The 27,058-nt window shown below is 45.1% G+C and overlaps 1 protein-coding gene across 1 annotated transcript in view; it reads left to right on the top strand.

Annotated features, from left to right (window-relative positions):
* The window catches only part of STAB2 (stabilin 2), a 121,016-nt gene that overhangs the window by 22,217 nt on the left and 71,741 nt on the right, over positions 1–27,058 (top strand). The window contains 14 exon segments of the mRNA XM_023749817.1: positions 1,033–1,166; positions 3,715–3,848; positions 5,456–5,538; positions 6,837–6,986; positions 8,349–8,492; positions 9,048–9,104; positions 9,510–9,635; positions 13,298–13,351; positions 13,647–13,727; positions 15,668–15,820; positions 18,644–18,706; positions 22,079–22,165; positions 23,116–23,202; positions 24,250–24,361. Coding sequence (XP_023605585.1) covers positions 1,033–1,166; positions 3,715–3,848; positions 5,456–5,538; positions 6,837–6,986; positions 8,349–8,492; positions 9,048–9,104; positions 9,510–9,635; positions 13,298–13,351; positions 13,647–13,727; positions 15,668–15,820; positions 18,644–18,706; positions 22,079–22,165; positions 23,116–23,202; positions 24,250–24,361 — 1,465 coding nt within the window.

The raw sequence follows: 27,058 nt of genomic DNA, 5'->3' as shown, positions 1-27,058 counted from the left end.
AACGCTCTTATTCACTGACCCAAACCAGCCAGGGCCATCCGTTGAATATTTAGCAGTGCCTCTTGCCCCCGGAACTGCACTTTGAGTGTGCCTGGAGGAAATTCATCCATCCATACACAGGCTATTGCTGCCTGGGTGGGAACCCACACAGTGACGGGTCCCCAGTTGTCTAGTCAGCGCCCCACAGGAATGCTCCTGGTGTTCTCTGCACAGGATCTGCCCAACCTTATCTCCTAGGAAAAAGAATATATCACATGATATTTCTACTGTCAATTTCTAAGGTGGGTTTGCAAGAAATTCAAAGGGCTGAACTCCCTCCCCTAAATGAAGTCCTCTGTGGGCAAGTTCTTGTTACACCCTGAACCGAGGTCCCAGGACCTTGGCAGTGAGGTTTAATATATGCTTTGTCTCCTAAAAATGTGTCTCAAGGCAGATTTTCCAGTCTTAGAAACCCTCCGTGGCTTACACGGCAGCAGTGCGTTCAGTATTTCCATTATTCCAGAGCAGGTTCCTCAAACTCAGGATTAATAATGCTTTGGGTTGAATAATTCTTTGTTGGGGGGAGGGAGCTTGTCCAGACCATTGTAGGATGTTTGGGAGCATCCCTGACCTCTAGTGACACTGCCCCCTGTCCCGTTGTGAAAATCAGAAATCTCCAGATACACCCAATGTCACTTGAGTTGAGTGGCTGAAAACCAGTGTTCTAGAGCAACAATACTTCCTGGCTGAACCTCACTCTCTACTGGGCTGCAGACGATCTAAAATCAGGAACTATGGGGCCAGCGAGGCCCAGGGTTAGCACGCAAGGAAACTGAAGGGTAAATAACTCACAAGGTGTATGAGCTTCCAAATAGACACGATGTAGACTCGGGGCTTCCAATTCCAGACACTTTGACATAGTTGTAGTTTAAGCCCATACTTTGGAACTTCCCCGAGTGGGTTTTTATGGGTCAAGATATGAATTTAAGAAGAATGTTGGCTTTGGTGACTAACTAGAACCCTATTTCTTTATCTCCCCCCAACCCCCTGAAGTCTCACTGTGAGTGTAAGAAACATTACCATGGCTTTGTCCCCGGCGTGGGGTGCAGTGTGACCGATATCTGCAAATCTAACAACCCCTGTCACAGGAACGCCAACTGCTCCACCATCGCACCAGGCCAGGCCAAGTAAGTCTTTGCAATTCCACCACCTTCTTTCCAAGTGGTGAACGTGGTGGCCAGTCAATGCTGTAAGTGTCTGGAAGGATGGGAAATATGTCTTATTCCGCCTATATCCACATCACCCCCATAGCACAATGCAAGGAACACGGTAGTTACTCAATAAATCTTTGTTTAATCGATGACTCGTTCAAAAGTTTTTTTTCCTTTCTAATGGCCATGAGAACCATCTGAAACACAGACTCAGCCTGCTAATGTGGCATGAGGTGGTCAGAGTGCGGGAGAAGGAAAACACGGTCACTGGGAAAACAAATGTTGCAATTCCAGAGATTGACCTCTAATGTATATGCCTGTTTCCTCACCCGTGAAATATTGCTTGTTAGCAGTGCAAAACAAGGCCAGGGAAAGTGAATAAATATGACGGGTGTTTCCTGGACTCCAGGTTTACTGTGGAAAGAAGGGGTTTATTCTAAGTAAAAATATTTGTGTGGAAATTCCTGAGGCCGGGGCAGCTTGTGGGGTGGGAAGAAGGTAGTGTTTGGTGTTTAAAGACCTGGGTTTGAGTCTCTGCTGTAAAATAGTCATGGAGATGCTTCTGCCAGGGGAGAGTCAGGAGGTCAGATAAGGCTGCCTAGAGCAGGCCGCACCTGAGCTATAAGGTGAGGCTGGGAGAGCATTCCTGGGAAGGCAGGTGGCCTGAGAAGGGCATCCCAGTTTGTTTGTTTTTAAAGCAATTTAGTGGAGCTGGAATTTGCAGTGAATGGCAGGAAGGGGGCCTGGCCAGCCATGCTAAGCACTTACATCTTATCCTAGAGGTGATGAGAGCCCTAAGAGTTTTAAGCACAGAGATGCCAGATTTCCCTTTTGGACAGACCACACAGGGCGGAGGGATGAAGGACTGATTTGAGGGGAGGAAAACGAAGGGCAGAAAGACCAATCAGGAAGTCATTGCAGCAATCCAAGCAAAGGGGTGATAAGACTCTGAAATGTTTGTTCAGCAAACTTGTTGAAAATATACCTATTTGCCATGGGACCATATTTAAAAACACAACTGGACTGATGGGTGTATAACTGTTCTTTGGAATCCTCTTCTGAACATCAGTTAGACCTGTGAAATGGTATGACTACAGCATCCCTGCATCTCCTTCTCTGACATGTGCTTCCCTATCTCATGTTTAGTTCCTCACTTACCTCCAGGAGCCTGGTGAATGTCACCTTCCCAAGCACCTTGCCAACTTCAGTCAGCTGTCAGCCAACCTTTGCTGAGTGGTGTGCTAGTCTCAGGGCTTACTGATTCAGCAGAGCGGATTGTTAAATTTTCAGGATTTTGCAAGCTGGTTGGCTAACACCTTGGTATTTTGAGATTAGCCAATGTGGGAGTATGAACCGTGGAAATTGGCAAATGCTACAAATCAGGGCTCTTCCCACCCACCTCCTTCCCCGCCACCCCCACCCAGAGACCTGGTCATTCAACTTTGACCAGCACACTACGGCTAGTGCATCATCAATTGCATCTTTAACTCTTTTATGAAACTAAACCATTGTGTAAAGTGTCTGTGACTTTCATTGTGTATGAATTTTTTTTAATTCAGTGACTGATTATTGTACAACTATTAATTAAGTACCTCCTATGGGCCACATCCTGCGCTAGATCCTGGGTTTACAACAGTGAAGGAATAAATACACACATAGCCCTTGCCCTCACTCTCTTCTCAAATTAGATGGGACCAAATAACCACACAGTTAGGATAGAATTGCTACTGGACTTGGTGGCCAAGAGAGGAGCTATATCAGGGATCCTCAAACTTTTTAAACAGGGGGCCAGTTCACTGTCCCTCAGACCGTTGGAGGGCCGGACTGTAGTTAAAAAAAAAAATATGAACAAATTCCTATGCACACTGCACATATCTTATTTTGAAGTAAAAAAACAAAACGGGAACAAATACAATATTTGTATTTGCACGTGGCCCGCGGGCCGTAGTTTGAGGACCCCTGAGCTATATGGTACCATGAGAGTACACACTGAGGGGAACCTGGTCTACAGTGGGGGTTGGCAAGGGGGTGGATAATCTAGGAATATTTCCCTTAGGAAGGGACAGTTGACTGGAGATCTCAGCTAGGATGGGAGGGGAGGGGAAGAGTCTTCTAAGCAGATCAGTGACTCTGCATCTTTATCTGAGGCTTACATTAGTAGGTTATTGTGATTCGGTGGTTCTGTGGAGGGGCCCTTGACTCTGCATTTATAGTAAGCACTCCATGTGCTTCAGATGTACATGGTCTCTTGATCACACTTTGAAAAATACTGAGAGTATACAAATATATCTAGTGTTTATAGATATGCATAATGTATTAACTATCCATTTCTTGTGGGCCTACTCTATGTCAGGCACTGCACTAGGAGTGCTCACTTCTGTGTGTGCCTCTCCTCTCTTGGCCTATCCCTGGGCATCGCTTTCCCCATCGTTGCAGACAAGGATCAGATGAAGGAGTTGGATGGTAGGATCTCACTTCTCATTGGCCCTAAGACCCTGCAACTGTGTTTTCACCCTCTCTGTAGATGCACTTGCCAGAAAGGTTACGTGGGTGATGGCTCAAGGTGTTATGGAAACATCATGGAGCGACTCAGAGAATTAAACACTGAACCTAGAGGAAAATGGCAAGGAAGGCTGACCTCTTTCATCTCGCTTCTGGGTAAGCAGCTATGGGCACAGATTCCACATACAGGGCAGCCACCTTTCAGGCAACGGCGACTGCAAGACACAGTCATTCAAAAAGGGATGGGCAGGCTGGGCAAGGCTTGTCTATTGGGACCAGTCCTTCTGGGAGGGGTCATGCAGGTGGGAAGGAAAGGACAGGCAGCTGTTTCCAAGGAGACGGGAGTTAGCGGCAGGAGACCCAGCAATGCAATCATTAAGAGGCAGAGAACTGAAGACAGGGCAACAGCTAATATGGCTCTGGAGGCCATCCTCTTTCCCTTAACTTTATGGGTATGAAACAAGGTTGGCAGGTAATACTGAGAATAGAGAGTGACCAAGCCCTTGAGTCCATATCTATGTTCCTCAATAGAGGTGCTGTTTGAATTGGGGGAATATTCTTGATTGAGTGTGACCATCTCACACATTGCTGAATATTTAGCACCATTGGCTCCCCCAACCACTAATTGTCCTTAGTGACACATTCTCCACTGGTCCCCCAGAAAGGGTGACAGCCCAAAACACCCTCCTGCATTTCCAAATGCCCTCTAGATCATTACCCCAACCACCTTTAGAATCAAATACGATAGCTGATTGCAGCCTTAGGCAAGACTTTCAATAAAACACAACTTTGGCCAATAGACAGAAAATAAAACACAGACTTGGCCAATCAACAGAAGCCTTAAAATATCCCTATCTTGAATTTGCCAGTCACCAAAAATGTTTTCCCAGAAAGAGCACAGCCAGAGAAATGTCCTCCATGGGTCAACGCTGTGTTCTTGGCATAAATCTTAACGTATACCCTGTATAAATGCCCTGTTCTTTCTGAGGCATTACTGGCATGCCACAGGGATTGGAGGCAACCTGCCAGGCTTCTCACAGCCTTCTCAAAGGATTCACAATATCAAATGAGAGTGGACTGGAGTGATACCATGTCCTTTGCAGACCAGGCCCTCGAACGTTTCCCTGGACAGAGTCCGGTCAACCTCTCAGCTGCCCCATGTATGAAGTGCGGGTACACACATTACTGCCTGTGGGAGAGCACAGAGCACATCTTCTGTCTCACCTTCCCCGGGGGCATGGAAACAGGACCAGCCACAGAACTTCCAGGGTCCCCTGCAAAATGAAAAGGCAAAGTCCTTTGATTTTTTTAAAAAAGGTTAACCATTTGAAGATGGCAAGTGCAGAGCAGTAAACCACGCATGAGGCTCTTCTGAGCTGGCTCCTGATGGAACAAGGGCTTTGTTCACTGAAATGGTGACAGCTAAGAGAGTCAGCCACAGGGTCAGAGGCCTGCTGAGTAGGGTTGTCTGAGGATTTGGTCACATGACCCTCACAGAACCTCTCATCCCAGGGTGTCCTTGATGCCAAGACCGTGGCTGCAGGAAAAATCACACCATTATGGGGAACCTTTGGGGGCCATGGCACCATGGTGCCTTACATTCTTAGACAGCTTCCCAGTTTACAAAGGGCCTGCGCATGCCACTTAGCACAGAGAAGCTCTTGAGTCAAGGGTGTAAGTGGATCACAAGGCCCATTGCCCGATTTTACTCTGCATGTGCCACTGACCCATTTGTGTTTTCTCTGTGTGTCTCAACTGCTAAGACAAAGCCTACGCCTGGCCACTCAGTAACCTGGGACCATTCACGGTGCTGTTGACGACAGACAAGGGGCTGAAAGGATTCAATGTAAGTATTTAAAATAAGCCTACACCAAGAAGCTGATGCAAAAAAAAAATTCTTAGTAGGCAATACCTTCTTTTACTTGAATAGGAAACCCCCATTAAAATAAAAGCTACTGTGATAAGGATGGTGATGTTTTGGTAAACTTCTAGTGCAATATAACATCCTGACAGGAAGTTTACAGATTATGAGCGCATGACTCAATGAATTGTCACAAAGTGAAGGCACTTGTGTATCCAGCAAGACCATTACCAGCCCCTTTCAAGACCCTTGATGCCCCTTCCAGTCATTATCCCTTCAAAGTAATCACTGAGGGTCCTTATCTAGAGTCATGTGATACATAAGATTTGCATGATGCAAAACTGCTCACTTCCTACAGGGAGAATTAAGTTAATGTACTAGCTAGGTATTTATTTCTTTAGTTTCATAAATGGTCACAGTGATGGGGGAGACTAGAAAATGGTAGTCTTCCATGTGAGCAGCTGTTGTCTGAGATAATGTCATCTGGTAGGAACGAAACTCATAGTGCCTGGTGGAGGTGTCTAATCATGATGCTATCAAACAGTTAGATTTGGTTTCATGTAGATAATGGACATATTGATTTGTATAAAATCGGTTTATCTTACTCTAAAATATTTTGTGGTGATTTTTGCTGCATTGAATAAAAACCCAGTAAGTTCCAGACTCTTCTACCCTACTATGCCACCACCATTAATCCATCAGAGATGAGTCTACCATTAATCTTCAGGGGTGCCCACTGGTAGATATTGCCTGTCTCTGGGCTGGGCACTTTTCATGTGGTTTCTTGTTTAATATACAGATTCAGTTTGCACAAAGTTAATTCAAAAATCTCTGTTGGTTGATTATTGATGATACACTGAAAATATAGATTAGGTCTGGTGGGTTATAAGCATCTTAATTTTGCTGTTCAAGAGCTCCATTGGCCCACTCTACCTGCTCTTTTCACCTACTTCATATTTCATTTCCATCTGCTTCCTGGGCTCCAAGTCATTGCCGGTGCCTGCCACCCTCATTGCTCCTCCTGGCCCCAGGGCTGCGCTCTCCCCACTGTGTCGCTTTCCAGGCTGGAACACTTCCCTGGTGGGAGAGTATACTCTGCATCGCCTCCCACTCTCCAGCTTCCCACTGTTTTTAGGGCCTGGCCCAGGGCAGCTGCACTCAGGGAAAGAGTCCAAACCCGAGTGAGGGTGCACTGACTTTGCTGAACAAGTCAATGAATGAGTCACAAGCCTCATTTTCTCCTTTCAACAATGGAAACTGAAGGAACGGCTCTCTTTTCTTAGGTTAAAGAGCTTTTGATGGATAATAAGGCTACTCAGTACTTTGTGAAACTCCACATAATTGCTGGCCAGATGAACACTGAGCGTATGAATAACACAGACACATTCTACACCTTGACGGGGAGGTCAGGGGAAATCTTCAATGGTGATAAGGTAAGGGTTTCTCCGATGTTCACTCCCAGAGGAAACTGTCCACTGAGTCAGTGCCCACAGCTGGCCCTCTCTTTGTGTTTGTCAAAGAACTTCCCTACATAGGAAGAAGTGACAAGCAACACCAGAAAGGGTCAGGTAGGAGTGGGGTGGACTGTTATAAACAGGAGGTTATAAAGTGATTGATTTTTCTCTAGTCTGATTTCGTTTTCAAGGCAACCATCATTCAGCTGTCAGCAGGAAGGAGGAAGTTTGCAGTCAGCCTGTTCTCTGGAAGTATCAGGATGATGCCAGATCAGCATTGTGCTTGTAAAAGGAAATGGACTGTGTTTGTTTTAGATTACTGGAGTTTATCCATCCTCTCCAGCATAACATTCCACCTTTTCTAATGCCATTAGACTATTTTGTTTTTTTAAAATAAAACCATCCTACTCCCCTCCATAAATAGCTCTTTTTGTGACTTTACTGAGCTGAGGTAGACGTGATTAATCAACAGAATGTGCATGTGTGTGTTGTGGACTATACAGTTATGTTTCACCAAATAGTTGATAGCTGTTACTCTGTGGAAGGAACTACGGTCAATCTTCATTTATGCTAGGTAAGATTTACAGCAACCCTGGGAAAGACATTTTTCCAGAGCCAAGATTCAAGTGCTGGTCTGCCTGATTCCAAAGCCTGATTCCTTAACCAATATGTTGAACTGTGTGTGTGAGGATAGGTGGGTAGATGGAAGGAGGGAAGGAAGGAAGGAAGGAAGGAAGGAAGGAAGGAAGGAAGGAAGGAAGGAAGGAAGGAAGGAAGGAAGGGAGAGAGAGAGATGATAGATAGATGGATGGATGGATAGATAGATAGATAGATAGATAGATAGATAGATAGATAGATAGATAGATAGCTTTCTCCCAAAGACATGCATGCCTTCATTCATTTATTCATTCAACAAGTAACTTATAGGAGCTACATGGGAGGAAGAAGGAATTAGCTTCCCTTATTTACTCAACAAATATTTTTATTGTGTGCCTTCTCTGTACAAGACACTAAAATAGATGATGTGTTTATAGTACATTGAACAGTTTTGCCCTTTTGGAGCTTGCACTCTATTGGGGAAGACTTGCAATGTCTGATTCACATGTAGCATGTGATAGCCATCAGTGACTTCACAAGCTATCTCATTTGATCTTCATGAAAAGGCCATGAAGTCAGTCAAGGAGATGCCATCCTCCCTATTTTAGGTGAAGTGGCCTATCCACCATCAGGCAGCCAATAAATGGCAGGACCCAAGGACTGGGGACTTCTGACTTCTAGTCCAGTGCTCACCCCGTCAAGGCCACCACACTAACTTTATTTTGTTTTCCCTTGGTGTCTTAGGACAATCAACTAAAGCTTAAACTCGATGGAGGAAAAAAGAAGGTAAAAATTATAGAGGGGAACATAGTTGCTTCCAATGGGCTCCTGCACATTCTTGACAGAGCCATGGACAAGATGACGCCCACGTTTGAGAGCAACACAGAGGTAAGATATTTCAGCTAAAAGTGACGTCAATTCAAATCCATCTTCCTTTGCTCCATGGAGAGTCACATCCAAAAGGAAAATGCATGCCAGCAGTATATACGTGTCCTTCACTTGTACTAGGACCCCAACCATGGGAAAGAGGGGATACTTTGTTTTCATCAGAATTCTGGATACCTCTGAAGAGAGAAAGAAAGACCTGCAGTAGGTGTAGGAAAGGTCTTGATTTTGCAACCTCTCTTATGGCCACAGCTGACAGTTCAGTCCAGTGACTATTGGAAATGTATCCCTCATGCTTGATGGAGGAGGACAGCCTCCCTTCAATAATATTTATTCCCTCTGACCTATTTGATGATGGCTAAATGCTATTGCAGAATGTGCAGGTCTGAACTACTGTTTCAATAATAACAGGAAATATTTATATAATGTTGACCAGGTCTTTATTTTTATCTGCCTACACTTACACATAAACTCTGTCATCAGTCTTTTAATGATAGGGAGCTTATTTCCTAAACCACCTTTTTTTCACTAGTTTTTAAACTAAATGTCTCTTTTTAGCAAACCATAATGACAATGCTACAACCAAGGTACAGCAAGTTCAGATCCTTGTTAGAGGTATGTACTTTTCATGGATTTCTGGAAATGTTTTACACCCAGTCCTTTGTAAAGTTAGCCAATGTGTCAATGATAAATATTTTTTAGGAATTACTCAAATGTTTGTCAGAGATAATTGCAAATATAAAATTCTATTTATTTTTTAATCTTTATTGTTGAGAGTATTGCATATGTCCCCTTTTTCCTCCATTGACCTCTTCTAGCCCACCCTCATCCCCCACCCCAGGCCTTCACCACCCTATGTCTCCGTCCATGGGTTATGAATACAAGTTCTTTGGTTGATCTCTTCCCACCCACCCACTCATCCCCACCTTCCCTCTGAGATTGCACTGTCTGTTCCATGCTTCTATGTCTCTGGATCTATTTTTGTTCATTAGTTTATAAAATTTTATTTCTTAATTACAGAAAACCAATGTGGGATATGCCTTAGATGAGGATGGAGTTGGTGGACCATACACCGTTTTTGTTCCAAGTAATGAAGTATTGAGTAACATGAAGGATGGCACTCTCGATTATCTCCTCTCTCCAGAGGTATTGTACCCTACTCACTCTCATGGTATTATGGCAGCACCACTGCCTCAGTCTGTGCCCATACAGGCTTTTTCTAAAGTAGGGATGGCAAATAAGTAGCATACATATCACCACCTACCCTCCTACAACCAAGGCAGACATCATTAATCAATCACAGTCCTCTGGAACTAAGCCTGGTGTTGCTGTGGCTTAATTCTCCTCAATGGAGTTCCAAGTAGTCTGACTGACTATCAGACTGGGCATAAGAAATAAGATCTATGTATTTACAACCCTAGATTTAAATGGTTGGTTTGATTTTCCTGGCTCATCTAATATTACTCAATAGCAAAATCAATATTTTAAGTTCTCTACAACTCTAAAACCATCTAGAAAATGAAGTCTAATCCAGGCCACTTTGGACCAGGTCTAGGCTAAATTTAAAAGGCATAAATGTTATTTTTAGATGCTCCAGCCTTTCCTTTTTATTGCTTTAACCTCTCTCCATTATAGCCCTCTCTCTTTTTTTAATGTTTCTTATTGATTTCAGAGAGGAGAAGGGAGAGAGAGATAAAAACATCAATGATGAGAATCATTGATCGGCTGTCTCCTGCATGCCCCCTACTGAGGATCAAACCCACAACCCAGGCATGTGCCTTGACCTAACCATGATCTCCTGGTTTATAGGTCGATACTCAACCACTGAGCCACACTGGCCAGGACTATAACCCTCTCTTTATAAACCATAACTTTTAATTCTCTCACATTCTCCTCTAGGAAGGAGATTTCTTTACTCCTTCACACTAAGGTGTAAATAACTAAAAGCATTTAAAGTGTTTCCTTCCCCACAGATAACAGCCTCAAGGTGAGGAGAACAATAGCTAGTTATAGAATTTTGTTCATTAGAACATCAACTGGTGGAAGGGCCACAGCTTTCTTCCAGGGTCCTGAAATCATGCCGCTGTCTTGGCAATGGGGCCAGACTGCCTACAACCTCATGCAGTTCAGTGCTGAGTATACAGGATGAGGGGTCCAGATATTTTAGGTTAATGATTCCCAAACTTTAATGTGGTTAGAAATCACGTATGGCGCTTGTTAAGTAGGAGTCTTCTAGAACTTTCCCCAAGCATTCTGATTCAATGGTACTGGAATGAAGCCAGAAATAGACATTTTGGGAAGCACCAACTTTAACTCAGACAGCCCAGGCCACACTGTTTCTGGAACCCAGAAACTTGTGTGTATGGTTTAGAGGTCCATTTGGATACAGCCCTTTCTAGAATACTTTCCTCAGTCTGTGTTCATACAGGCTTTCTCTAAACTAGGGATGGCAAATAAGGGTATCTTAATTTCAGAAAACTTTGGATTAAAAAGATATGCCTCAAGGAGGTAAATCAGAAGGTGATCTCCCTTACATTGCAAACAGATGTTCAACATATTAAAGGATTTGCTATAGGTTTGCATTTAAAATGCTATATTTCCAGTGTCTTAAAAATAGGATGTTATTTTACACTTATGATTCACACTCAAATTTTCTGAAACTTAGCTATTGCAAAAAAAAAAAAAAACCTGTTATACCTTTCTTTAGAACTCACACTGATACCTAATGTTACAGCTAAAAAAGTAATGTTACTCCCCTGGGAGATTATTAAAATCCTGAGATTATTTGGCCTTTCTGAGTGCATGAGCTTCTGATACAGGTTTGAAAATAATAATAAAGGAGTTCTCAGACACCTAATCAGGTACACTTAAAATTAAAACAAAACCTTTTAACTAGAATAGGAAAAATAAAAACAAAAACAACCTTCCTGCTTTTCTGTCAAGCACTTTTGCTCAGAAAGCTCTTCTCTTTCTCCTCCCTCCTCCCAGTGGTGCCCTGGCCGGGTGACTCGGTTGGAGCATCTTCCCATACTCCGAAAGGCTGCAGGTTCAATTCCCGGTCAGGGCACATAACTCGGTTGCGAGTTCCATCCCTGGTCGGGGCATGTATGGAGCGGTGTTTCTCTCTCTCTTCCAATCTCTCAAAAAAAAAAAGCATATCCTTGGATGAGGATTTAAAAAACCTCCTTCCAGTGGTATCTGAAGCTGGCTCACTCAAGCTCTTAAGAGTAGACTATGTGTATCTCTTCCCAGCTCCACCCACTGAGATCACATTGGTAGCTTGAAATCAGCCCAAGGTAGTTTACACCATAGAAATTGGCCAACGCTATAAATCATGGCTTATTTTTTCTCCATGGAAACAATTTACTAACACACCACTGATCCTGGCTCTCAGTCTCTTTTCTCTCAAAGGCATTGTTTTCCTTCCTGCAAAGAATATACAACTTCAATGTCTCTTTGTCCTGAGTCATAAACTGTTTTTCCGCTTAAGTTTCTTGGTGGGGAATAGAACAACCATTTCTGCCTCTTTCTCAGTTGCAGCGCCCGTGTGGGTTAAAATGTGCCCACCTCTGGGATGCTCCTTCTGTCTCCATCTTAATAGCATCCTTTAGTTTTATCTTCCGAGAAGAACCGCAGTGAGAGACAGTGCAAGTCCTATCAGCTACACCAATAAAATGGAAAACACACTGATTTCATCAGAAGAGTAGTTTCCAACTCTCGTTTGGGATGCCGTGTTTCCTTTCCAGTGTATCCTTCTATTTCTCCTGAAAATAATGTTCAGTCCCCAAATCATCCCATCCCCACAGAGACCAGAGCTACTGATAAGCCCCAGTTTACAGCTTCATCACTGAACTAGACAGAATAAAACTCTTGTGATCTAGGACTTCACGCTGTTGGAACATGTCCCTAGACTGGTCAGCCTCTTTGGGGGTATTACTGTGATCTCACTTTGTGATCATTCACCTAGTGACTATGGCTGTGCCACGAAGCACAAGGGCTGTGAAGCTTATAACCCCTAACTCTGGCTCAGCTGGGAGATCGAGACATTCTGCAACAGACCACCTACATTGCCACCACCTCCTTCCCCCAAAGAGAGTGGGCCCCAAGCTCCTCACCTCTGTGCTCTCTCCAGGACACCCTTAGGGGCTGCTCATCCTGTTTATAGCCCAAGACCCTCTTTTATCTTCACTGTTGCTTCCGTTTTCTGAAGCATGGGAACTTTTGGGAAGGACTTCACAGGAGAAATGCCCATGTCCCATTGGAGCTCAGAAGGGCAAGTGTCCTGACCAGATAATCCAAAAAAGACTGTTTAGTCCTCAGTAACCATCTCGTATGTGATTATGGCAAGAGTGAAACAGAGTCATAAACTAAGGCTGTCTTAGAAAATCCAGAAGGTAGCCTTGGGTGTTGAGAGAGGTCAGGAGCAGAGTGACTGAGAGCTTGGGCTAATTCTTAGTCTTATATCCTAAGTTGGCTCTGTGACCTTGGACACGTCTTTAAAACTCAGTGTTATCGCACACAGAAGTTGTCAATAGTAGTCCCCACCTCACAGGGCCGTTGGGAGGATTGAATGAGATGTGCATATAGTGTTTTCAGAACAGCTTCTGCTAAAGTAGGAATTTGGTGAATGTTAACAATCGGGGGTTGGATTTTCTCACCCTGGACTTCCCACTAAAGACATTATGGGTCACTTATTTTTCTTGACTAAGTGTCCAAAGTCATATGAGGAGGTCCCTACAAGAGGGTGGTTGGGAGGGGAATGTTGTGTTTTCCTCATTGACTAAAGAAGTATTTTAATTCCTTCACAGGGATCTTGGAAGCTTCTGGAACTCGTCAGATACCACATTGTCCCCTTTACCCAGGTGGGCCCCACTTTTCCTGCTCTTTTCCCCTGCTTTCAAGATATCCGACCTTAAATTTGCAATATGGCTGCTAGAAAATATGTGACAATTGTCCTTTTTCTATAGTTCCAAGCGTACCCTTAGCCGTGGATAAGGAGCTTGCTATCAAAGAAATCTTCAAAGCCACAAAAACACATGACTTCTGAGCTCCCATTATTTATTTCATGAACTTGCAGGCTGTTTCCCAGTGAGGACGTTATGAAAGCGGGACTCTGTGTGTTGCTCTCAATGTCTCTGTCTATTGTTCTCATTGCAGCTCGAAGTGGCCACCCTCATTTCAACCCTTCGCATTAGGACCCTGGCCAACCAGATCATACAGTTTAACACAACCAGCAATGTAGGTGAAAACTCTACCATGGTGACTTTCATGCATTTTCGCTCTTCTACTCATTCTTCGGGTTATCCTACCTCTGTACTACGTCACAGGCTTAAAACCTTTACGATTATTTCATTCATGTGTTGCCTTTGTCAGCAGATACCTGCTGCGCAGCTACAGGTGTGAGAGTCTGACCTAGTTGCCAAGGATAAAGCAGTTTGGAAAGAGACAGGCTTCCATCCAAACAAGGAAAAGAAACTTTAAACAACTAATTAGCAATCAGTTAATTATTTTAATTACAATTGCAATCAGTGCCACCAAGTGAAAGTTAAGAGGACTGTGAGAGCATGCAACGGGAGGAGTCTGAGCAAGTCTGGGGGCCAGAGGTCCATAGTGAGGACATGAGGCTTTGGCCAAGATTCAAAATATGAGTAGAGTGGACCTGGGCAGAGATGCATAGAAGAGAGTTCCAGACAGAAGAGAGAGCATGTGCAAAGGCCCTGAGGTGAGAAACAACATGATTGATTTAAGAAACTCAAAGAAGACAGCATTATTCAGCTAACTCCCTGGGCTAGTAATATCAGCAAAAGTTTGGTAGAGATTATGTCTCCTATTGATTCATTGCTGATGGTGATGACGATGGTCACTCAACCTTTCAACAGATATCTGTTGAGTGCCTACTATGTTCCAGACACTGTTTTATGTCCTGAAGGTAGACCAATGAGCAGACAAAAGTCCCTGGTTCTGTGGGACCTTCATTCTAGTAAGTAGAAGGATAGGCAATAAACAAATAAGTAAAATAAGTCATATATGAGAGAATAGGAAGTGCTAAGGCAAAACCCAGCAAAGCAAGGAAGAGGGACGGAACGCAGGAATGGATCTGACATTTTCAATAAAGTGCCCAAGAAATCCTCATGGAGAAGAAAACATATGAGCAAACATAAGACCTGATGGAAGTCAAGGGAGAAGCAGTGTGACTCTTTGGGAAAGAGCATTGCAGAGAGAGGGAGCAGTAAGTGCAAAGGCACAAAGCAAGGAGCGTGCCCAACCTGCTTGAGGAAGGGCAGGGTCAGTGTGGCTCCATCAGAGAGAGCAGAAGGGAGAGAGGTTGGAGAGGAGATCAGAGCAGAAGGAGGGAGCAGGAGAGGCTGGGTCAGGACATGCAGGGCCTAAGCTCTCAAGGTGAGGACATAGGCTCTTACTCTGAATGAGGATGAGAAGCCACTGGAGGATTCTGAGCAGTGGAATGACGTGATCATCAGACATACATTTTGGGAGACTGGTTAGGACACAACTGCAATAACCCAGAGAAGCATGATGACGACTCAGACCAGGGAGGAAGTAGGGACGTGATAAGAAGTGGTTAAATTCTCAGGGCATTTTAAAGGTAGACTTAACAAAAGGTGCTGATGGATTGGCTGGGGAGTAAAGAGAGAAGAAGCCAAGGATGACCCCCGAGGTTTGACTTGAGCAATCACAAAGATAAGTTGCCATGAGCATTGCAGGTGGAGCAGATGTAGGGGAAAGTGGAGATCAGCATTCTTCACTAATTTGTTCATTTTCTGCTCCCTTCCCTACAATATAAGCAGGAACTTGTCTAGATTTGTTCACCTGATATATCACTAGGTCAGTAAATGCATCTGAAAGAACAGATCACCACAGAGAAGCCAATTAATTTGCCCAAGATGTCATAGCAAATATATTGTAGAGCTGGAATAGTTATACCTCTTCCCCAGTTAAGGACCATGTCTGCAAGGACATCCTTGCCGGGCATCAGTCAAGAATTCATTTAACAGATTCATCTCTCCCTGTCAGCCAAGCCCTTCTAATAGCAGTCTTCCACTCACTGAAAAGTCAGGTGAAGTTGAAGGTCTCCCATGAGGTCGCCACCATTCAGACCTGCCAGGGGACCACTGGTGTCCCTGCAGGACAGAATGGAAGATATCACTGCTTCTTTCCAGGGGCAGATTCTGGCAAATGATGTGGCAATGGAAGAACTTGAGGTCGCTGCCAAAAATGGCCGAATCTACACACTGACTGGAGTTCTGATTCCTCCCTCCATCGTCCCAATTCTGCCCCACCGATGCGACGAAGCAAAGAGTGAGATGAAACTGGTAAGAAAACTAGGACAGTAAATAAGGGCCCCTAACCTGCCCCACAAAACAGACAACACTCCCAGCTCTCACTGTTCTGAGAAGCTTCATCCCAGAGTGTTTCTGTCTTCATAGAAAGGCAGGCGTGAACTCAGTTTCCTTTGGGGGAATTTCCACAGTGATAGAAGATACCTATATTAGTTTATTAGTTTTCTAGAGCTGCCATAACAAATTACCACAAACTAGGTGGCTTAAAGCAACAGAGATGTGTTCTCTCACAGCTCTGGAGGCCAGAAGTCTGACATCAAAGTATTAGCAGGGCCTCTGAAGGTTTGGGGTTGTGGGGGTAGGGGGGGGTCTTCCTTGCCTCTTCCAGCTTCCAGTGCCTCCTGGGGACCCTCGGCATTCCTTGCTTGTAACTGCGTCATTTCAATATCTGCCTGTGTCTTTGCCTGGCCTTCTTCCGTTTGTGTCACTGTGTCCCCTTCTCTTCTTGTAAGGACACAAGTCATTAGATCTAGAGCCCACCCTAATCCATATGGCCTCATCCTAACTAGTTACATTTGTGAAGACTCAGTTTCCAAATAAGATCACATTCAGAGATTTAGGGAAACATCAATTTTGGGGGGAACACTACTCAACCCACCACACTTCAAGGCACTTTAAAAGGGATTTAAGATAGAATCTCTTCTCAGGTGTATGCTCTGGCCTAGCCAATCAACCATCTTTCTGTACTTCTTTTCAAATACCAAACTTCCTGTTTGCCTATGAGTTTATGTACCTTCTAATGACCTTTCCTGTTTCCATAGCAACTTTCTTTGGCTCAGCTGTTTTCATCAGAGCTCCCCAAATGTTAACATTGCTGTTACATGTGATCTTTCAGTTCCCAAGGAAACCACAACCCGAAAGTCACAGCAATAATAGGTCTGGGTATTTCTTTTCAGGACACTTCAATAATGCTTCAATGATTGTCCTCAATATCCTTGGAACATGGCCATTGAACAAGGAATAATGACCTGTTTTTATAGGTTTTATTGTATTGTTCCCTCTTCTTGTCATGAAGGCTGGAAGTACTTAGTGCCTAGCACAGACTTGTGGCTGATTCCTTTGATTCCAGATTTCTTAATTAATATAATGACTCTACTATGTTTTAGCTACTGTGATGGTACTGGTTCCCCATGCCAGTCACATGCCATCTGTGGGATTTGGTTCAACTTTGAACACCACTTCTTAAGAGAGGCAGAAACTTGGTCACTTTCCCAGCCAGTCCCTGGCAGCAATTTAGGTGTTTGGTTCAATCCTTGAAATAAATATTGGCAGGTGTGTCACCTGGCTTAGGCCAGGATGAAGAGCAGAAAAGGACAGATTGAAATAGTCTCATCTCCTGCCCCAAAGGTAAAAATATTAGGGAAATTGGGCCTCTGCAAAGAAGAGTGAATCGGAATCGATAATTAGACTCCTTCGGAGCTCCTCTACCCCAAGCAGCTGCCGTTCAAGTTCAGGGAAGGAATTCTGTGGAGGAAACAAGGGCAACAATAAGGTCAAGGTTGCCTAATTCCAGGTTGTTCAAAAGTTTGTTCTTCATGTCCCAAAAGAACAGAATCAACATGTGGGTTTGAACCACAGCCTAAAGCATTGTGGTGGGGAAAAGAGCTTCCCATTAGCCACCTTAGAATGGAGTCTTCTATTTTCTCTGGGTGTAAAGTCAAATCTATCTGCTCCGTGTGATTTAGGGTGGTTTTGATTGTCTATTAAAAGCACAAATGCATTCTCTGGAAAGTATGTATTGCTAGCAGGGAATAGAAGCTGCTGGCACCTTCTAGAAGTCTCAGTTTTCACCGGGATGAACCCATAGCTGCCTTTGGCCATGTGCGTTTGGATTTGGAGACATGTATTTTGGATTTTAAAGGTTTAATAAATAGCACTGTGTACTTGATAGGGTCTAGGGTCCCTGTAGGAAACAGAATGTATCCCAAAGGTTCAAATGGAGAAAGTTTAATGAAGAAGCTACTACAGAGAGATGGGCAGGGCTAGGGAAATAAACAATTTATGCTGGGGCATCCAGGGACGGGCAATGGCAGGAAATCATTCCCACTCCAAGGCCAAGGAGTCGCAGTGGGGGTCAAGAAGGGGAGTAGGGTTACCTGAACCCAGTGAGAGTGGGAAGAGCAGAGGAAGTGACGCCATCAGGAGCTGTAGAAATGGTGCCTAAGCACAGAGAGCAGGGAAGAATTACCTTGACCTCGCTCTCCTCCAACCCATCAGTCTCCTGCTGGCGCCTCCCATTGGCCAATACCAATCAGAAGCAGCCAAGGAAGCCCAAGAGACCATCCTCCAGGTTCTACCTGCTGGAGCACAGAGCCCAGTAGAGAACTTCAGAGAATGGATCTGGAAAGATTTGGAGGCACACACCTCTTTCCTTGCTCCTGAATCACTGAAGTGGAGAGCCCAGGAGAATGAAAGGCAGAGTTTCACTGTTCATCCTCATTACTGCTAAACTCATTGGAGAACAAGGACTTCATCTCAATCCTTCATCTTTGGCATAGATGGCCAACTACAGTGCCCACTTTGGGTCAGGCGCTTCTCTACACATAGAGAGTTGATCTGTCTGACCCTAAAAGAGGGAGAGGAAGGGACTGTGCAGGCTCAGTTTCTTCTCCCCAAACCCTCCTGCACCATCTTTACTCCTTTTCTCTGGGGCAAAGTCAGAAGCGGGTGGGGAGAGGCCAGAAGGGTTATTCTAGTAGAACCCCCTTCTCAGGGAGGAAGCATGAGTCCAGACAGGGCAGTCCCCTGCTCCCTCCTGCAGGGGCACCTGTGCTGATCCGCTGACTTTCCTTCCAGGGCACGTGTATGAGCTGTTCCCTCATCTATTTGAGCAGATGTCCTGCCAACTCCGAGCCCACGGTGAGTGTGACAGATTCATGGAAACGCACATCACCCAGGCAACCCCACTGATGTGGTTTCTCATCCTTTCCACCTTCCTCTGAAAAGATGCTAACTCCAACCGGGGTGATATAAGATTAGCTCTTAGCCTACTGCCTGTAACCCAAAGTAAGTTGCTTAAGCTTTTTAACTCTCATTTTCTTCATGTGTAAATAATAATAATTAATAATAATAATAATAATAATAAACACCATTGGATTAGCATGGATTAAAAGCCCAAGCACAATGCCTAAATCAAGTAGCCATTCAGTAAAGGTTCATTCCTTCTCTACTTTTCCCTCTTAAACAAAATGCATCGTTTGTGTTGGGAAGGCAAAACCTTACCTCCACCCTCTAAGAGTCTCCAGCTGGGCCTCAGAATTAAGCTGACATAAAACAGATTAACAGGAGAAAAGCGCACAGATTTCTACGCTTATATGGGAGCCTCCATAGAAGAATGAAGACCCAGACAAGTGACAAAACCCAAATGCTTATATAGTAGGTTGAATGAAGAATGGCAATTTGGGGAAAGCAACTAAAATATATGGAGAGGATAAAAGAAGAACAGTTGTTGTTTTTAACCCTCACCCAAGGATATTTTTTCCATTGATTTTTTTTATAGAGAGAGAATGGAAGGGTGAGGAGGAAGAGGAGGGGAGAGAGAGAGAGAGAGAGAGAGAGCAAGAGTGGGAGAGAGAGAAACATCGATGTGAGAGAGTCACATCAATTGGTTGCCCCCCCCAACTGGGACGGGAATCAAACCTGCAACCGAGGTATGTGCCCTTGACTGGGAATCAAACCCGAGACCCTTCGATCCACAGCCGACACTTTAACCACTGAGCAAAACCAGCCAGGACGAAGAGCAGTTCTTTTTATAAGGTCTGTATGTACAGATTTTTCTTGGCTTCAACTCTCTGTCAATGGTGACAAGATATTTCTTTTCTCTGGTACAGGGAGAGCATCTTTCACATAATTTTATCTTCTGACAAAACTTGAGATCACCATTATTGTCTCATTTCACAGATTAGGCAACAGAGGCCCACAGTTTCCAGAAAGAAAAGAGATATTTGCTGTCTTTCAGGTACCTTTAGCTCAGAAAAATCTTTATCCCAAAGTGCCATACTTTGGGATGGCATGTTCTGCCACTCTTTATTCATATTTGCTCTTCCCAAGCATCATTCTGGAGAAAAATATCAAGAAAATGACTCTAGAACCATCAAAACCTTTTTCAAGTTTGATTGAATTCTATACACATCTACTGAGGTTTATAGTGCTGATTTTGGGGGCAGAATCATGAAAAAGATAGTTTGTTTTATTTTGGTTTTGTCTTGAGAGCTCTGATATAAAAGGAAAACAGACTGCTATACAATTCACAATCCATATGCCATGTATTCTATTGGTGGCAAAAGCCAAATGTTCTAAGATCAAGTTGATGAGGGAAATTTCTGCCTCTAAGAAAGAACTTTCCTGCCCAGCCCGTGTGGCTCAGTGGTTGAGTGTCAACCTGTACACAGGAGGTCACAGTTGGATTCCTGGTCAGGGCACATGCCCAAGTTGTGGGCTCGATCCCCAGTGTAGGGTGTGCAGGAGGCAGCCAATCAATGATTCTGTCTCATCATTGATGTTTCTATCTCTCCCTTCATCTGTGAAGTCACTAAAAAAAATTTTTTTAAAAGAACTTCCCAACCAGAAGTTTCATTCAACACGAGAATAAGTCACTAAGGAAGGTGATGAGCTCTCAGTGCAATCTTATTGTGAAGCATCCCATACAGCAAAACATTAAAACTAAATAGGCACAGGTGTTTGGATATTTATTTTGCTTAACGAAGCCATCAGCCCTGCGTCCTTCAGCATGCTGTCAACCAGGGAATATGGAGGGGGGGGAGAGGAAACCGTGTTGGCCAGTATCACAGCAACTGCTGGTGCCAGCCATTGTTCTCAAAGCTTTCTGCAGCAAACCTAGGAGGTAGGCATATTATTATCATAACCATCATGTCACCAGGAAGCTAAGGCAACAAGATAGCAAACACCTCGCACAAGGTCACTCGGCTGATACGTGGCAGCACCATGAACCCACATTGCCACAGCCCAAAGGAGGAGGAGGAAGAGAAGAAAGAGAGATAAGACACTTAGGTTGGAGCCAAAAGAGCCTCCAAACTGTCCCTCCCAGGCTCCCATGATCTGCACCTAGTTAATTATCCTGAGATCCAACCAGAAGACTGAATAGTCCTTCCTCAGTAAATGTATCTCAGAATTTGGGATTTTATAGTCTGTGGTGTTCTCAATGCTTTCTTCTTGAGCAAGAGCCTACGAGGAAGGAGCAAGCTCACCATCAGCATTTATCGAACATAAAATCTGAGCCAGGGACTAATGCGTCTGACAAAACTTGAGATCACCATTATTGTCCCATGTCAAGGATCAGGTAGCTGAGGCCCACAGAGACTACATGACTTGCCTGTGGTATCCTAAAGTTAGCGCGTGGAAAGGCAGGTCCCATTCTCTGGACCTGCCACTTCGTAGCGGTGTTCCTTAGGAAAATGACAGCCTATCTGGGCTTCAGTTTCCTCATCTAATGAAAAGGGATGAAAATATCCACGTGGGGTTGAGGATTGAAGACCTCGTGTATGTACTGTGTCCGGCCCTAGTACGTTCTCAATAAATTGTAATTCTAGATCATCATGAGTGGGCATGGGGTTAGAGAATGAAAGGTGCATTTAAATCTGCCCCCACCTCCAAGAGAAAAACCACACTATCACTATTGGGCAGGAGGGGTCTTTCTAAAATTAGAGATAGATTCTTTACTGATAACAAAGTTTCTATGTAAGAGGAGCTTAGGGGTGGCAGGTGGTTGGAAAGGGAGGCTTAGTAGTATCCAGGATGCACAGGAAAGTGTTCCCTGATTATCGATGTCCCCTGTGGCACTATAAGGGGCATAAAGATACATGGCCTGCATTGTGCTAACCCTGGCCTGTATTAGGAGACAGAGTATCTAAAGAGGGTGACCACCCAGTAGGCATGGCTCAGTGGTTGAGCGTCAACCTATGAACCAGGAGGTCACAGGCCCCATCCCCGGTGGGGAGCATGCAGAAGGCAGCCGATCAATTCTTTCAAATCATTGATGTTTCTATCTCTCTCTTCCTCTCCCTTCCTCTCTGAAATCAATAAAAATATTTTTTTTAAAAAGAGGGTGACCACACCCTGACAGGGATCCACCTGTGCCCAGTGTGGCCTAGAGCATCCCTGACATCGATGGTAAAATGGTAGTAGACTATCTAGTGTAGGTAAAAGCTAGGGAATGCCAAGAGGACCTTCAAATGCACATAGCAATGCTTTTTCTCATTGGCTTTCTTCCAGGAACTCTTCACACACAAATGTGTCTACACCGGCAGAACCAGGAACTTGAAGAGTGGCTGTGCCAGATACTGTAATGCCACTGTGAAGGTGAGGAGGGTGTGTGGCCAGGGCTTTCATCCAGGCCACCAGTGCTCACATGGAAACCAGCAGGGCTGGGCAGCACCAAGGCCACACTCTTGAGCCCCAGGTTCCGTGAGTCACAGGTTGCCTTGTAGCCTTGGCCATGTCTCCCTGCAAGGAATCGAAGGGTGGGTTCCCCACATGGCAGCCAGGTCACCCCTTCCCTGCATCCACCCCTCCCATGGTGGCCTCTGGCTCTCAAGATAGAGCTCACACTCTCAATACCCCCACACAGGCCACGCTCTGCCTCTGACCTGCCTCATGCCTCCCTCAAAGTGTGGGCACTGGCCATTCCCAGCCTCAAAATGCTCTTCCAGGTTTTCTTGGAGCTGAGTTATCTTTCACCCTTTAACTGTCACCTCCTCCATCAACACCCAATCCACAGTGACCTCCCCAATCTCCATCACCTCTGCCTCCACCTGCTGCCACTTTAGTATGGTCCTCTGTTTTCCCAGCACTGACCATGCTCTGAAATTCCCTTGTTTTCCTCCTCCTTGTCCTCCTCTTCCTTCTCTTCCTCCTCCTCTTTCTCTTCCTCCTCCTCCTCCTCTTCCTTATCCTCCTCCTTGTCCTCCTCCTCCTTCTTCTCCTCCTCCTCCTTGTCTTCCTCCTCCTCCTCTTCCTCTTATATGTATTGTCTCTTCCTGGTTAGATAGAACATAGACCATGAGCACAGCCTTCATCTGCCTTGTCCCTGGTGCGGTGCCAGGCTGCCCCCCATGGTCAGCCCTCAGTAGATTTGTGGCGAGCAGGTGGCTGAGCACTAGCCATGACATCATCTGCAAAAGAAAAGTGAGCTCATAATGGGGGAGGGGGCTAATGCTGTTTAAAATAATAATAGAAATTAAAATAGATCTCCTTTAAGGAACTGGCACTCTGCTTGGGTTTTAAAGGGCAACACACATTTTGTCTCTCAGATACCAAAGTGCTGCAAAGGCTTCTACGGGCCCAACTGCAACCAGTGTCCAGGAGGCTTCTCGAACCCATGCTCGGGAAACGGACAGGTGATCAGGACAGCCCCCAGTGCATGCTTTCCATGAATGCAGAGGGTGACCTTTCTGAAGTCGAAAAATTATCTTTAAAACCACTGAACCAAGAAATGATGCAATGCCAGCCACTGTTCCCAGGAAGTAAAAATAAGACAGCTCGGTTACTAAAAGAACAGGTGTCGGCATTGGGAGGACTCTTGCCCCAGAAGGGGACGGTGGGTACAGTGATGTCGCCTCGATCTCTGCTTTTCTACTCCATGACCTTGGGCAACTCAACAAGGCTCTCTGGGCCCCACTTTCCTCCCATAGGAGGCAGTAGGGTTGGCTGAATCTTTAAAATTCCTTCCAGGACTAAGATTTTATGAGACTTAAAAAAAAAAATAGCACTGCCCAGTGATTGCTTTTTTTAACCTACCCCAAAACCTACGGAAACATAAGGGCCAAAACTTAACTCTAGCTTGGAGGCCAGAGCTAAACAAAGGTTAAAAAAAAAGTAGCTGTGGTTATATGGAAAAAGCATAGATCTGTGCATTTAAGAAATCCACATTTACAATATGCTCTTTCAAGGGGAAGGAAAAACTGCAACCACGTGTGGGGACACACACAGGTGAAGAAAGGAGGGCGACACGGCACTAATTAATTTCCATAGTCGGGTAGTCGGGAAGGCACTGAGCCCAACTCTGATGAGCGTTGATTGCTGAAAATCTAGCCTCCAGCTGGCCGGGGAGGTGGGAGGCAAACATGTTAACACTGAACGGAGAAACACTGCAGTGAGAAGCCACAGGGCTGAGCAGGCGAGAACCTGGAGAGAAAGGCCAGCCTTCATTCTGGAGGTCGATGCCTCGTCTCGCCAGCCCATAAGCATTGTCTGGAGGTTCCCAATTCACCTCTGTGACTGTCCCTCCCTTGAATGACTTCCCTTAAAGTTCTAAATCCAGGCTGGAACCCCAAGCTTATCCTGCCTGGTACCAAGAAGTCGGGTCATGCAGCGAAGCGGCCGGGGACTCCTTTGGGGGCAGGCGAGTGTCGTCCTGACTGTACCGGGCCTGCCTCTGCCCCCAGTGCATAGACGGCCTCAGCGGCAACGGAACGTGCATTTGCCAGGATGGCTTCCACGGCTCCCAGTGCCAGTTCTGCTCGGATCCCAACAAGTACGGACCTCGGTGTGACCAACGTAAGTGGCACCTCCAGGGCTTCCCTCTGCTCCTGAGCCAGGCTCCCTGCTGCCCTGCAAGCCAGTGGTGTGGGCGGGCCTGGTGTCCTGGGTCCCTTTGCTTGGTGAATGCCCTCATCACAGGGCATTTCTTAACAGCTTGCTTCTGACACTGTAGCCCGTGCCAGATGGCTGGGCCCCACCCACCAAGTTACTGAGAAGGTGGGCCTGGGGTGGTATTTGACAATTTGTATTTGCAAAAAAATTCCCTGGGAAGGTTGGCAACTGCTAGTCCAAGGACCGCACTTTCAAAACCAGTCTCTAGGTTTCTCCACATACCTGAACGTGATGGATGGTGGGTTCCAAATCAAGAAACAGACTCACTACCTGTCTTTCAAGTGGTCCGCTTCCATCAGCTCCTCCCTTTGCCAAATGTGCCACCTCGGGCAACTTACTACTCCTCTCAAGGACTCAGCATCCTTGTCTGTAAAATGGGGCTAATGCTACTAACTACCTTGGACAGTTGGTACAAGTTGTGAATGGAAAACACTTGTTCTAGAACAGTGATGGCGAACCTTTTGCGCTCGGCGTGTCATTTTGAAAAACCCTAACTTAACTCTGGTGCTCTGTCACATATAGAAATTTTTTGATATTTGCAACCATAGTAAAACAAAGACTTATATTTTTGATATTTATTTTATATATTTAAATGTCATTTAACAAAGAAAAATCAACCAAAAAAATGAGTTCGCATGTCACCTCTGACACGCGTGTCATAGGTTCGCCATCACTGTCCTAGAACAATGCCTCACACAGGGTATATGCACTACAAACGTGCCAGCTATTATTATTCTCTGTTATTGTTGCTACTGTTGCTATTCTCAGTTCAGTGGCATAAATGTCAAGAAGCTTAGAGAAAAATGGAGAAAGTTCCACAATAGGCAATGAAAAAATGCAGTTATACAATCTTAGAAAATGCATTGTGTTCTTTAAAATGAAATGATGTGTATATTTAGGTATGCAAATATATTTAGGTACATCCTTCCAAACTATGATTAGAATGTAACAGAAGAGAATGTAACAAAAGGGAACGCATCAGAGCTGGCTGTGAAGTCCAGCCCAACTCAAATTAAATCCCCACTCTGCTACTTACTAGCCATATGGCCTTAAAAAATGTCTCTCATTGAGCCTCAATTTTCCCATCTCTAAAATGAAGATAGTACTGGTGCCCACTTCACAGGTCATTGATTAAGTTAGATCATAATGTAAGGCTTCAGCACAGAGCTTGCACCTAACAAGTAACCAGTAAATGAAGCCATTCTTATTACTGTTAGTACCTTCACTCATTTGTTACAAAATGCACAACCCTCCCCCTCTCTTGCCTTGTTCTGATCCTCACAACTACCTCTTAAAGTGGGCAGGAAGCCAGAGCTCCACCGGCAGGGCTGCTGACCCTAGTCCCAGGTTCTTTTTGCCCAATGAGATTTCTGAGAAAAGAAAAATAGGGTTGATTCCAAAGCCTGCCAACGTTGACATTTTTATGAGGCCCGCGGGGCCGGCTGCGGGGGCTGGGGCAGCAGCCGGCATCAGGCTTCCTGCTGCAATGCCTCTTGCCCCAGGTCTGGGGCTGCCTCGGGCAGGGGGCCTCCTCTCTGGGCTCTTGTTCCTTGCGAATTACGCCCTGACTTACTTAGAATTTTATGAGAAGTCTTTTTTATTTTAATCCAGCTATGCTTTTCCAGCCCCCTCACTGTGATTCTCTTCTCTTTCCTGGATGCTGACTCCAAGCACCCAAACTAATTTCCAATCAATCCCTTCTGAGGCAAAAGCGCAAGTTCCTTCATTTCTGATCAGTTTCAAGTCCCCAGATCCTTGCCATCTGCCTTTGAGAATCATTCACTCCCACATGCATAGGAGCCTGAGTCTGATGGGCTGGCTCACGTTGCAATGTTTAAATACCTAGAACTCAAAGCAAAGTAAGCAGCTAAAGTTTAAAATGACAACAGGCATGTGGAAATGCCAGTGAATATAGCAATCTCCTGTGTTTACACCTGCTCACTAATAGAAATGGACTTTGAAGGCCTGTGTTCAAGTCCATGCTTGGGACTGAGCAGCAAGTTAGGCCATTGGCTTCACCTTTCTGGGCCTCAGTTGTCTCATCTGGAAAATGGGGATGATAAGAGAACCTACCTCCCGAGGCTGGTGACTGTTCATGAGACGGTACAGGTTAAATGCTGGCCCAATGCCTAGAACAAGGCTAGTGAAGAAGAAATAGGTAAGCTAGCAGCAGGGGCCATGCCGGCATGAGACATCACTTCTATTCATTCCAAAATGTCTCCACGAAAAGTTGAGACATTTCCAGACTAAACTCTCCAACCATGAAGGAGATGAACATTGAGTTCCTCGGGGGCTTTCACACAAGCACAACCGTCCCTGGGCCCCACCACACCCCACACATCCTATAAAATAAAGAGCAAATATGCTAATTAGACCAGACATCGGAACAACCTTCTGGATGACCTTCTGGAAGGACCAGTGGGCGGGGCTGGGAGGGGCGAGCCCCTTGCACAATTTCGTGCATTGGGCCTCTAGTGTACATATAAAAGAGCCCTGAGTCCCAGATGTTCTCATCTTGATGGGACAGTCAGCCTCAGCCAGCGCTGTCCGAGGCATACTGAGAAACACCTGGGACCCTAAGAATTGACACCCAGAGGCTCC

Source organism: Myotis lucifugus, unplaced genomic scaffold (genome assembly GCF_000147115.1).
Source record: "Myotis lucifugus unplaced genomic scaffold, Myoluc2.0 scaffold_10, whole genome shotgun sequence".
Classification (NCBI taxonomy): domain Eukaryota; kingdom Metazoa; phylum Chordata; class Mammalia; order Chiroptera; family Vespertilionidae; genus Myotis; species Myotis lucifugus.
This window is presented reverse-complemented; position numbering and strand designations above follow the sequence as displayed.